At 38.6% G+C, this 13,600-nt stretch overlaps 1 protein-coding gene across 3 annotated transcripts in view; it reads right to left on the bottom strand.

Annotated features, from left to right (window-relative positions):
- Positions 1-10,321: 10,321 nt before the first annotated feature.
- Positions 10,322-13,600, bottom strand: part of LOC111147343 (coiled-coil domain containing 126) — a 49,034-nt gene continuing 45,755 nt past the window's right edge. For 2 of the 3 annotated variants that reach the window (XM_022503339.1, XM_022503340.1), the window contains one exon: positions 10,340-12,083. In XM_022503339.1, the coding sequence (XP_022359047.1) occupies positions 11,899-12,083 (185 nt within the window). In that variant the 3' untranslated portion in view covers positions 10,340-11,898. Of the gene's footprint in view, positions 12,084-13,600 lie in introns of all 3 variants that reach the window. The other variant, XM_022503341.1, reaches the window with a different exon arrangement.

Genomic DNA, 13,600 nt, shown 5'->3' with positions numbered 1-13,600 from the left:
GGGAAAGATCAACTTACCAAAACGTACACAAAAATAAAATCTAAATAGGGACACCTGGTTGGCTCAGTTGGTAGAACATGTAGGTTCTAAATTCAAGCCCCACACTGGGCATAGAGTTTCTCAAAAATAAAATCTTTTAAAAAATAAGTAATTAAAAAAATAAGTAAAATAAATAAAATCTAAATAGCTCTACACCTGTTAAAGAAAATGAACCCATATTTAAAGACTTTTCCCAAAAGAAATCTCAAGCCCACCCCCTTCACTAGCAACTTCTTAAATTAACAAAGAAATAACATCAATCTAACATACTCTCATAGAAAATACTTCTCAATTTGTTTTATGACACCAGAATAAACTCAACACCAAAACTAAAGGAGGATTTATAAGGACAGAAAATTACAAACCGATTTTTCTCATAAATCTCATAAATCTATTGTTTAAAAATCCCTAAATCAAAATGGTAGCAAATTGAATCTAATAACACATAAAAAGAACAATACATTACAACTTTGAAAGAAAATTGGTTAATATTTGAAAATCAGTGCAATTCATTACATTAACATAATAAAAGGAAAATCATACAAACTGTCAGGAATATGAAATAGAAATTAAAAGCTAATTCTAACCAGGTACCTCAGAGTTGTATAATAAATCTATAATACAAGCAAAAAAAATACACAATTATTCCCAGGGAACCAGATAGCAACTTGGTTTAGAATACTGTCAAGGAAGCTTCTATTAGCTATTACCTACCCTGATCATGAGGCAATGTTGGAGACATCCAGTCAAAATTCTATCACCAGTGAGAATGTAAAATGGCACAACTACTTTAGAAAAAAAAATGTGTATCTTAATATACTTACCATATGACCCAGTAATTTCACTCCTAGAAATGAAAACTTATGTTCACAAAAGACTTCTATTAAGAAAGTTCTCAAAAAACCACTCATAGCAGCTTTATTTATAATAGCTAGAAACAGCCCAGATGTTCGTCAATAGGAGAAAGAATATACAAACTGTGTTACATTCATACAATGAAATATTACTCAACAGTAAACAAATTACTGACACATGCAACAGTATAAATGAAAATCAAAAGCAAGATGACGAGTAAAGCAGATAGACACAAGAGTACACACTGCATGATTCCACTTATATGAAATTCTCAAACAGGTGAAATTAATCTATAGTAGAAAACCTTGCCTTGGGGGCGGACCGATGGGGTAAGATTTGACAAGGAGGGGCACCTGGGTGGCTCAGTGGGTTAAAGCCTCTGCCTTTAGCTCAGGTCATGATCCCAGGGTCCTGGGATCGAGCCCCGCATCGGGCTCTCTGCTCAGCAGGGAGCCTGCTTCCTCCTCTCTCTCTGCCGGCTTCTCTGCCTACTTGTGATCTCTGTCTGTCAAAAAAAAAAAAAAAATCTTTAAAAAAAAAAAAAAAAAAAAAAAGATTTGACAAGGAAAGGTGTGAGGGGTCTTTGGTGTGATGGTAATTTTCTATATAATATGAGTGTGTTGGGGGGGGGTGCCTGGGTGGCTCAGTCAGTTAAGCATCAGCCTTTCAGCTCAGGTCATGATCTCAGAGTCCTGGGACTGAGCCCCAGGTTGGGCTCCCTGCTCAACAGGGAGCCTGCTTCTCTCTTCCCTGCTGCCCCTCCCCCCCCCCCCCCCTGCTCTTGCTCTCCCTCTCTCTCTCTTAAATAAATAAATAAAATCTTTAAAAAAAAAAAAAAGGTAGGAGTTTGGGTAGCAGGTTAATGCATTTGTTGAAACTCAACTAATGTACTCTTAACATTTGTGCATTGTATTATATATAAATGTTGCACCCAATGAAAAACCTTAAATACTGAACTCTAACTAATGATACGCATGCTAAAGTACCTCGGGGAAGTGTGCCGATAACTGTAATTTGTTTCAAAAAGCATAAACAACATGGATTCATGGATGAATGTGGTAAAGTTTAACAAAAAATGGTAAAATCTAGATGCTGGACATATTATTCCAACCTTGCTGCAGATTTGAAATGTGCATAATGAAATGTTAAAAACAAAGTTAAAACTCTGTTGCCTTTTTTGAAGCTTTCTCCAAGTACATATATTAAGGAGCAAGCAAGCATAATTTGTAGAAAGAAAGGGACTTGGCACAGGAAATTTTTTAAAAAATTTTCATTCCTTTTAAGCAATACATACAATTAGACTTCAGGATAGGATGTGTACAGTTCTTCGTGTAGCTTAAAATATTAGTTGATAGTGCCATTTGTTTTCAATAAAAATTGAGAAAGTCATTAGTTTCATAGTAGGTCTATAAAGAGAAGGTTTTTTTTAAAGATTTTATTTATTTATTTGACAGACAGAGATCACAAGTAGGCAGAGAAGCAGACAGAGAGAGGGAGAAGCAAGGCCCCTGCTGAGCAGAGAGCCCGACCGTGAGATCATGACCTGAGCCAAAGGCAGAGGTTTAACCCACTGAGCCACTCAGGTGCCTCTATAAAGAGAAATTTGACCAAGGAGCTCCCAGAACATGACATGAATTTATCAGTGAAGCAGGTGCATTTTAGTCTCTTCTAATTATCTCCTTAAGGTAGGGGTAAAAAAAAAAAAAAAGGTCCTATATGGCTTTTTCAGTATTGAATTTTATTTTTCTCCTTGCTGCTAGCAGCAAACATAGAATTCTGTACCAACTAATTTTCTTCTTAAATCAAGCAAAATAAGGACACCATTTCAATTATAATCTGTACAATTTAAAAAAAATTTTTTAAACCTCAACGTACCTAAGAAACACATTTTACATCTTGACTCAGGAAACACATTTACAGAGATCTGAATCAAAAGTTTCAAGAAACACTTACCCTTATTACTTACAATGAAATTGGATATTTCAATTTTATTCCATTACTTCAAAATCCTGGTCACAACCCACTAAATTGATATCATATCTTCCTAATGAATCATAACCTGTCATTTCAACATTGCATTATGTAGTCCTTACATTTTTTTTTTAGAAAATATGTCCTGGATATAGACTACATTGTGATATAAAAATTTTAGAAATATGAATATCTTTTTATTGCTTTCTATGTGCTAGTCCACAGACTCCTTTTCTCGTGTAGAATTAACAAATAAATATTGAACACCTATTTTGTACAAGGCCTCATGCTAGGAACTTGAGATGAACAATCTGATTATTCTTTAAATATTTTCTTCTTAAGAAACTCACAGGGTTTTAGACACACTCTGTTTATTGTAAACCAAACCCCATGGGGTCACATAGGACAGCATCATCAATGCTTTGGAATTGGATACACTGAATCAGAAATTACATATTTGCCAAAAGTAATACTGTTAAAGCAATGGAAGAGTCAAATTTTCTCAACTTTAACTTTAAAAATCTAAAGTTTTTATTATTTTAAACTTTTTAAAAGATTTTATTTATTTATTTGACAGAGAAAGACATGGCAAGAGAGGGAATACAAGCAGGGGGAGTAGGAGAGGGAGAAGCAAGCTTCCCATCGAGCAGGGAGCCTGATATGAGGCTCGATCCCAGGAAGCTGGGATCATGACCCAAGCTGAAGGCAGAGGCTTAACCCACTGAGCCACCCAGGCGCTCCATAAAAATCTAAAGTTTTTAAAACAACTTCAAAACAATATTCCTTTTCTTTATTAAAATACATAATAAGGGGCGTCTGGGTGGCTCCGTTGTTAAGCATCTGCCTTCAACTCAGGTCATGATCCTAGGGTCCTGGGATGGAGCCCCGCGTGGGGCTCCCTGCTAGGCGGGAAGCCTGCTTCTCCCTCTCCCACTCCCCTCCTTGTGTTCCCTCTCTCACTGTCTCTCTCTCTGTCAAATAAATAAATAAAATTTTTAAAATAAAATAGGATACATAATGACTTTTTTTACATAGAAATAACTAGGATAAAATGTTTGATAACATCCTACTTAAATTATACCCATCTATCAGAATATATTCAGTATTTAGTGTGCCAGATACAGTCCACTCAACACTCTTGGACCAAATCTCCCAGTTTAGTTTTGAAGAAATGAGCAAAAAGGGACATTTTCCCCCTTTTCAAACTCATGAAGATGAATACTTTATCATTCTAGAAATAGAGGGCAGAGCAGCCAGGTGCTGGGGACCTGACAGTCTCTGAAAATACAAAAAGCCTCCTACTTTAGAAGGGGTTGTGAGGGAAGGCTTCCGTGGAGGTGGTGGTTCAGCTGAGACTTGAAGAATGAGAAGCAGCCACGCATGCAAAGAGCTGAGAGAAGAGCATTCCAGACAGAGGCAAGAGCATAAATGACTAACTGGGGACACGGAGCCCACAAGTGATAGAGGAGATCCCAGAGAAGAAGGATCAATCCTTTGAGGTTGGGAACCAGAAACTTGGAATCCTAAGTAGGTAAAACGAGAGAGTACATCAAAGAAAAGGACCAAGCATTGCAGGCAAGGAAATGGAAAGGAACAAATCTAGACTATATGATGGGAAACAGGGCAGGCAAAACTGACTAAGAGGAAACAATAGGACTTAGGTCCAGTTCTGGGCTGGGCTTCATCAGTTTGGAATTCCAACATTACCTTCTAAGATGGCGGAAGGGTCCCAGCAGTGCCTAGCGTTGGAACACCGTTCCCAAGTGACTGGCACTCAGGCCTTATTGCAGGCAAGAAATACCAGTTATTTTGGTTTTGCAGAAGCAAAGGAAAAACTTTCCTTCTGGCCCGAGTTGTAAAGAAACCAATTCTCCCCACTTTGGCACCAATGTATGTGAAGCGTAGACACCTCCAGAAGACAGGGTTGGAAGGTGTAGCTTAAATCTCCCTGAGAGTCAAAGAAGGATCCAAGGCAGTCATTTCCCTGGTTAAGTTAACTGAGTCCTAATCAACAATAGGAAAAATTGCTTCCTTTAAGAGTTGTGGCCTTGGCTTCTTTTTTAGCCTCAGGAAAATTTGGGCAGAACTACTTCTTCTGTGGTCTCTCAGGCCCAGAGCTGACACTCTGTGTCAGAAAAGTCACTTGTTTTAAACAGAGAAAGAGCTACCTTTCTTCTGCTCTTCACCATGGTTATTTAGTACTGTTTTAAAATCCATCATTGCTTTTTTTTTAAGATTTTATTTATTTGACAGAGAGAGAGAGACAGACAGTGAAAGAGGGAACACAAGCAGGGGAGTGGGAGAGGGAGAAGCAGGCTTCCTGATGAGCAGGGAGCCCAATCCCGGGCTGGATCCCAAGACCTTAGGATCATGCCCTGAGCTGAAGGCAGATGCTTAACCACTGAGCCACCCAGCCCCCCATATTGTTTTTAATACATGATATTTAGGAAAGAAGATAAAAAGAATTAAGTCATGCGGAGAGACAGAAAGTGATTTTATCTTAAAATTCTCAAGAGTCATACCACTTTCCCTGGGAGACTTTAATTCCAAGTACCACTTAGTTATTTTCCAAAGCAGAAAATGACAGCAGCCTGTCTGAAGAGAAAAAGAGAACAAACTACATTAATATATCAAAAACACCCTCCCCCCAGCTTCTACCAGCTTTCTTCCTCCAAACGTTTCTTAGCCTGGAAGCTAAGAGAAGGGTATTTGTAGCTAAAAGGCACTCACAGTTAGCCATAAGCAGTCTTTATATTCTTTACATCTTTAAAAATACATCAGGTTCAGGGGAAGACCAAACAGCTCCCCTTATACTATATGGGGTGAGTAATAGGGCGCCTGGGTAGCTCAGTGGGTTAAAGCATCTGCCTTTGGCTCAGCTCATGATCCCAGGGTCCTGGGATAGAGCCTCACATCGGGCTCGCTGCTCAGCGGGGGGCCTGCTTCCTCCTCTCTCTCTCTCTCTCTCTCTCTCTCTCTCTGCCTGCCTCTCTGCCTACTTGTGATCTCTGTCAAATAAATAAATGAAATCTTAAAAAAAAAAAATATGGGGTAGGTAATAATGGACAATGCTCAAAAGCAGGATTTCCATGTCACTTTTTAGGTCAATTCCAGTCTGATGACTGGTGTGTGGACCAGAAAGCAGAGGTGGATCCAGAGCTTCTGTAATTTCAAATGCTCTCAAATCTTGGGGCGCCCGGTGGTGCAACAGATTAAGCATCCAACTCTTGGTTTCTGCTCAGGTCATGACCTCAGGGTCTTAACATCAAACCTACCTCCGGTTCCCTGCTTAGCACAGAGTTTGCTTGGGATTCTCTCTCTCTCTTCCTTTTCCCCTCCCCCTCTCAAATAAACAAATACATATTTTAAAAATAAAATAAAATGCTCTCAAATCAACAGGCAAACTTTGGAGAAATGGCTAGGTGTTTTTAAGGCTTTGTTAATATTTTAGAAAACTCAAGAGATACCATGTGAACCTCTTAAATCAGATGCTATCAAGTCGTTACTGAGACAATCTCAGATTTCTTCCAGAGTCATCATGTCCATTTGTTAAACCTAAAGAGATTATAAGGAGGAAAATAGACCAAGAGAGTGGTGTTGAAGTCCACTTCGTCTAGCCTCTAGGAACCAGAAAATTGTAAGTATTTTGGCACAAGAAAAATCCCTAAGCCTTGAGCATAAAATCTTAGTACTAGATTTTATGGTGATAGAGAACTGCTGTAGTTGGGTTGATGGCAGCCTGAATCCCATGGTGGGCACAAGAAATGGCCTGAGGGTAGACTGAGAAGATCCTGTTCACCCTGGAAGAATATGCACTGAGCCAAGCCCTCCCTTCCCTTTATTCTAAGATTGGATGTAAGAGACACTACTATGGCATGGCAGGCTCGTTTATAAACTCCCAAATACAATAGCCTTGTGCTCCAAACCAGTTCCCCAGGAATGAGTTCACCTCCTCTGATCCCCAAACCCTGGCGATCAGGCACCAAATGCATATTGCATGATGCCCTGCAGACTGTGCTCACTGCTGACCCAGGCCTCTAAGAGCCAAGTATGGAGTGAAGAGAGAAGCAGATCTCTCTTTTGAATCAAAGGAGAGGAATTCCTATGCCCTAAGAACAAGATGGAATGTACTTAAACCGAGATTAGCAGAACAGAGGGTAAGATGGTGGTCAATTGCATCTTTTGGGTTTGAATCTCTGCTATATGTTAAGATCTGTGACCACAGCCCCCCATACCCAGTTTCTCTACACCACACCTTTTATCTAGAAAAGGGCAGTAGTAGAACCTCACAAAGTTGTTTTGAAGATCAAACATGATACTGTGCTTGAAGAGCATGGTACACGGCACAGTCCTTGGTAGCTGCTCGATAATCACATGACCATAACGATCCCAATGAATGGAGGAGGCATTATTAAAAACAAATCCTCCAAATCCTTCCTGCTGTAAAGCTTTCTTCCCAGAACACATCCCAGTTTTGAATAATTTTAATATAGGAGGTGTAGAGCTTCCACAAGGAGGCAAGCCAATGGCCCTTACCTGGCAGTCCCCTTTCTGTGCCCCCCTGCTTCTACTTCACTCAGCCACTCAAGGCTTTTAGACTGAAATTCCCAATTCAGATTCAAAGAAAAGAATCTCTCCTTTCAAACTCATGAAGATGAGAAACAAGCAAACAAAAAAACATTTATCTGAAAATTGAACATAACCTAATGTTATGTGTAAATTCCCAAACACCCGTGGCTCAAAGTGTTTTCTCCCCTCAACCCTGCTACCATGTCTACCATGATAGCCTCCCACCAAAAAAGACTGCTCAGAACCATAGTTTATTTCTTTGTCTGAAAAATTAGTAAATATTAAAGAAAGGATGAGTAGGTGGATGAATTGAGCACCTGAGGAAGTTAAATGAAAAATGATTTACTTGGGATGCCTGAGTGGCTCAGTCGGTTAAGTGGCTACCTTTGGCTCAGGTCATGATCCTAGGTCCTGGGATCGAGCCTCACATAGGGCTCCCTGCTTGGTAGTTAGCCTGCTTCTTCTCTGCCTCTGCCTGCTTGTGCTCTCTCCCTCTCTCTCTCTGACAAATAAATAAATATTTTTAAAAAGATGATTTACTCGAATGAACCATGCTGCTAATCATCAATTACAAGCAACATGAAGTTACACTTGACCTAAAGACTCAAAGGAGGTCCTAAAGACATTCTGGAAATATGTTTGAAAGACATTGGTAAAACCTTAAAAACATTAATTTTTAGAAAAACCTTTATAGGGGCACCCGGGTGGCTCAGTTGTTAAGTATCTTTCTTCAGCTCAGGTCACGAACCCAGGGTCCCGGGATCAAGCCCGGCATTGGGCTCCCTGCTTGGTGGGAAACCTGCTTCTCCCTTTCCCACTCCCCCTGCTTGTGTTCCCGCTCTTGCTGTCTCTCTGTCAAATACATAAATAAAAATCTCTGGGGAAAAAAAAAGAAGGCAGACAGGAGCAAATTAGGGTTTTTCAGGCCACAGTGAGAACACTGGATTTTATTTTAAGAAGAAATGGTAAGACAATAGAGTGTGTGGGCAGGAGAGATGAGATTCACACTTATATACTAAAGTGTCAACAGCAGTTATCTATAGGCAGAAAAATTTCAGATTTGTCCCTCCATTTGGTTTTCTGTATTTATTCTCATTTTCATATTCATTTCTTTACTCTCTAGTTCTTTAGCTCTCTCAAAAGATAAACTCTACCATTTCCCCCAACCAAAAGTTAAGAATCATTCAGGGTTTTCAATTATTTAAAAAATGGTTTCAATTAATTAATTCATTCACTTATTCATGTCTCTTTCATTACATCATGTCCCTTTTTTTTTTTTAAGATTTTATTTATTTGACAGAGAGAGATCACAAGTAGGCAGAGAGGCAAGCAGAGAGAGAGAGAGAGAGGGAGGAGGAAGGAGGCTCCCCGCCTAGCAGAGAGCCCAATGTGGGACTCGATCCCAGGACCCTGAGATCATGACCTAAGCCGAAGGCAGAGGCTTAACCCACTGAGCCACCCAGGAAGCCCCACATCATGTCCCCTTTTCAAGGAAACACTTCTCTTAAAAAAAAAAAAAGGAAAAGGAAACCATTATAACTACGTCGATAGCTATTCAGCTTAAAGTGTTTGGTTAAAAATGGAACACCGTTTGCAATTAAACCAAACATACAAGTCAGGTTCCTATGTAAGCTATTAACATTGTTAGCCTTCTGAGACAGAAATAAGATGAGGCATATTCTATAAATTCAAAAGAAGGAAGAACATGGTGTCACTTGGAAAGCAGACCTGAGGGGCACCTAGGTGGCACAGTCCATTGGTTTAGGCTCAGATCATTATCTCAGGGTGGTGAGATTGATACCCACATTGGGCTCGTACTCAGGGTGGAGCCTGCTTGGGACGCTCTCTCCCTCTGTCAGCCCCTCATCCTCCCCACATGCACAAGCGCGCAGGTGCACACGCTCTCTCTCTAAAATAAATAAATCTTAAAAAAAAAAAAGTTAGACCTGAGCCTCTATAGTCTACTTAACTCCACAGTCAAGGTCGTAAGTATTTCTTGAAGACAAATGAGACCCAAGTTATCATTAACTATGTGAAATAATGTTTAAATGACTTTTCTTTTTTTTTTTTTTTTTGCCAGTATACTCCTTAAAGATATTCTGAAATAACCCAAAGGAACTCTGAAATAAATCTGAAAGTTTTTAGTATGTTTAGTGATGGCCTATCTATGCTGATGTTCTGATTAATTAAGATTAATTGAAAATATAAATACTATGGTATGACTTATAAAAACTCAACAGTAGGGGCACCTGGTGGCTCAGTAGGTTAAGTGTCCAACTATTGTCCTGAGATCAAGCCCCAGGCAGCCTCCATGCTCAGTGGGGAGTCTGCTTGAGGGTTCACTCTCTCCCTCTCCCTCCTCAAATAAATAAATAAATCTTTTTTAAAAATGGAAAATTGCCTTGTTCATGATAGGAGAGTCTGAGCTCAGGAACTGATGGAACCAAGTCTGGGGATTATGATCAGAGGTGGTTCCTAGGTTTGTACCCTCAAGTTGAAGTTTACTGTTGAGTTTTTACTTTTTACAGATTTATTTATTTTAGAGAGAAAGAGAGCTCGAGTGGGCAGGAGAGAGAATCTCAAGCAGACTCCACACTGAGTGTGGAGCCAGATGTAGGGCCCAATCTCACCATCCTGAGGATCCCAGGACCCTGAGATCATGACCAAGCCAAGACCAAGAATCGGCCACCTAACCAACTGAGCCACCAGGGACCCCTTCATTGTGTTCTTTCAAAAAAGGTATCTGCAGTTGATAGGAGAAAAACCCCAGTTTATCTAAGATTCCCTTCAATCATTTACCACATATTAAATCTACAACCACCATTAAAGAAAAAAATCTTATAACACTTTGTTAAGTACAAATAATATATTTTATTTCATCCCTGAAAACAAAAACAAAAAACAAAAATGTCCACATCTAGTAAGACTGAACAATTACTCCAAACTTCACCCAGCAATGGTATGGAATTAATTTCTTCACATAGAGTATACAGAAAAGAATTTAGAAAGCTACCTTTCATGAAACAATATTTTCTCATACTTATTTTAATAAAGCATTATAATTATTGCTACTATGTGTGGTAGCATATTATAACGAACAATACAATATCCAAAACTAAATTCAATATAGCCTAAATCTAGAAGCTAGCTGCACTTAAGCAGTTATTATAGAGAATAAATACTATGAAATATAGGGCACCATACAGCAATTAAATTTGCTACAAAGGAAATTTAAATAAAGGTGTACTTTGCTCTATCCTAGAATTACCCAAGATTAGGATCTCTTGTGCTATATACAATAGCTGTTTTCCTGAAGAGTCAATCTTCATAACTTAAATTATATTTTAAATGCTCTTAACTGTTTTTAAGTGGTCATTATATAAAATGAATACCTAATGTATCTGTTACACAATCCACGATTTCATAAAGCCAGATACTCTTATATAATGTCAACATTTTCCAAGCAATTTAATGCAGCACAAATACCTTTATTATATACACCCAGCTAAAGACCTTAAGCATCCCAGTCTCACAAATATCCCAGTCTCCCCTCCCACTGCCAACATAACAAAAGCAAAATTTACCCAAACGAGGAAATAATGTACTTTCCACATAACAAGACACTCAAAGGATTAAACTTTTAAATTAATATTCATGTATGTGAAAGATCATGAATACTTTACTTATTTTTAATCTCATCATAAAAATATCTTCTATTTTTCAGGATATATGTAAGAAAATGTAATGTATGAGATTAGAGATTAGTATTTTTTTGTTATTTAATTGTCTCAATGTCTAGACAAGGTTACAGACAGTGGCTATTAACCATTTCAAGATTATACCCTCACAAATGTAATTTTTTAAAATATACAATAATTAACCTCCAATTATTCTGAAGGATAGTGCAAATGAAGACATTCTTTGGGTCATAACTTCAAAACCTTATTTTCAACATTATACTTCCTTTCTCTGCTCATAATCTGAGTAACAAAATATAGTACTGAAGTAAGCACATTTTCTAATAGTATTAGCCTAACAGTTAAACCTACTGAGAACAAATGACAAAATGATTCAATAACAACATTCTCCACTTGCCTAAAAAACATGTGATATATTTAAATAAATATTTTCTAGAAATGAACCCATGCCTTTCAGTGTTTTTGGTTCCCCTTGATCTCAAACACAAAAGATTTATACAAAGATCACCTACCTGCTTACTACATCAACCATGTTACCAAATTCCCTTTATGGATATAGTACAGCATCAAGGAGACTTGCCTGAAAGCAAACTAATAACTTTTAAAATTTATGTACAGAATTAGAGTTCTGGGATCCAGCACATTCCTCAGAAACGCGTGGGGCTTTTATTGTACAGTATTATTCTATCCTAGCCAGCAACTGAAAAGCTTTCTGCCATAGGATATACTCCATGGTGGATGTAGCAGCACACGTGACCTTCAACTGCTATCTAATGCTGCCAGACGCGTTTATCCTTTTATTTGTGGTGACTGGCACCAGGTTTCCACTAGTGCCATTGGTAGTGTTGGTTGCCGAGCCGTTCACAACTATATAGTCAACCTTGTTCTCCAGCTTTCCCAAGCGTTGTAAAATGTCATCTAAAAGGACAGCGATTGTTCTTTTCAGATCCGCTAGGGGAAGAAATCAGAATAAACTATTTAAACACTGATAGAGCACTTCATATTTGTATTTTTCTAGTCCAAGCAGGGGACGGAAAAGTGAAATATTACTGAGTCATCAGACAGAAAATATACTAGAGACAAAGCACTCATACTACACATAGGAAAAACCTAACTTTTTTTTAATTAAAGATTTTATTTATTTATCTGACAGAGATCACAAGTAGGCAGAGAGGCAGGCAGAGAGAGAGGAGGAAGCAGGCCCCCCACCGAGAAGGGAGCCCAATGTGGGGCTTGATCGCAGGACCCTGGGATCATGACCTGAGCCAAAGGCAGAGGCTTTAACCCACTGAGCCACCCAGGCACCCCAATTTTAATCAATGGCATCACATAACAGAGCTTCCTAAAAGAGGAGTTATAAAGAGTTATTAAGGTGAAACTCACTTTTCTAGTGCAATCAAATACATTTAAAGTCTGATTCAAAACTGTATTCCCTCTGGAAGCAACCCCATGTACTGTGAGTTTCTTAAGCAGTTTGTAAAGATGACTGTAGATGAGACAGGGAAGGTAAAAACCAGATGAGCTCAGCAAGAGATTCAGTGAAATGCAGAAACAGGAAACCTGGATCCTCCAGAAGCTGAAGTGGGTGTATGAGTGGGGGAGCCCAGGATTCAGGGCAGATGCCACAGATACTAGCAGTGGTACTGACGTAAATTTCTTCCAGGATGACAGCGAAGTTTGTATCTCCTTGAGAGGTTAAGGAGTTTTGATAGGATTTACCTGGAAAGAATGAAATTATGACTCTTCTTTAGAATTATTTTTTCAAGCTTCCCAAAGGCACCTAGTACATATGAGGTACTCAGTAAATGGCAACTAATATTGTTATTTTTTGCTGATCCTCAACCATAAAAGCAAGTCAAGCCCTAACAAACATCTAACAACAATTGATAAGTTTGCTGATGGTTCTGTTACAGAGAGATCAGAAAAAGCACAAGCAAAATAAAAAAAAAAACAAATTGGACTTCATCAAAATTTAAAACTTTTGGGCATCAAAGAACATTAACCAGACAGTGAAAATAACAAGCAAAATGGAAGACATTTTTGCAATATTTGCATATTTGCAAATCGTGTATCTGACAAGGGCTTAATCTCAAAAATATCTAAAGAACCCTTAAACAACAAAAGGATGAACAACCCAATATTTTAAATGAGCAAAGGACTTGAATAGACATTTCCTCAAATAAGATATGCAAATTGATAATAAGCACAAAAAAGGATGCCCAATATCACAATGAGATACCACTACTTCAACCTACTAGGATGGCTATAATCAAAGAAAGGGAAAAACAGCACGGTACTGGAGCAAAAATAGAAACATAGCTCAATGGAACAGAGAGAGACTCCAAAAATAAATCTGTGCTTATATGGTCAATTAATCCATGACAAAGGGGACAAGAACACACAATAGGAAAAAGACAGTGTCTTCAACAAATGGTGCTGGGAAAAGTGGACAGCTTCATGCACAAGAA

Source organism: Enhydra lutris, unplaced genomic scaffold, assembly GCF_002288905.1.
Source record: "Enhydra lutris kenyoni isolate GAN:26980312 unplaced genomic scaffold, ASM228890v2 scaffoldscaffold16, whole genome shotgun sequence".
Taxonomy (NCBI): Eukaryota; Metazoa; Chordata; class Mammalia; order Carnivora; family Mustelidae; genus Enhydra; species Enhydra lutris.
Note: the sequence above shows the minus strand (reverse complement) of the source record. Positions and strands in the feature narration are given on the sequence as shown.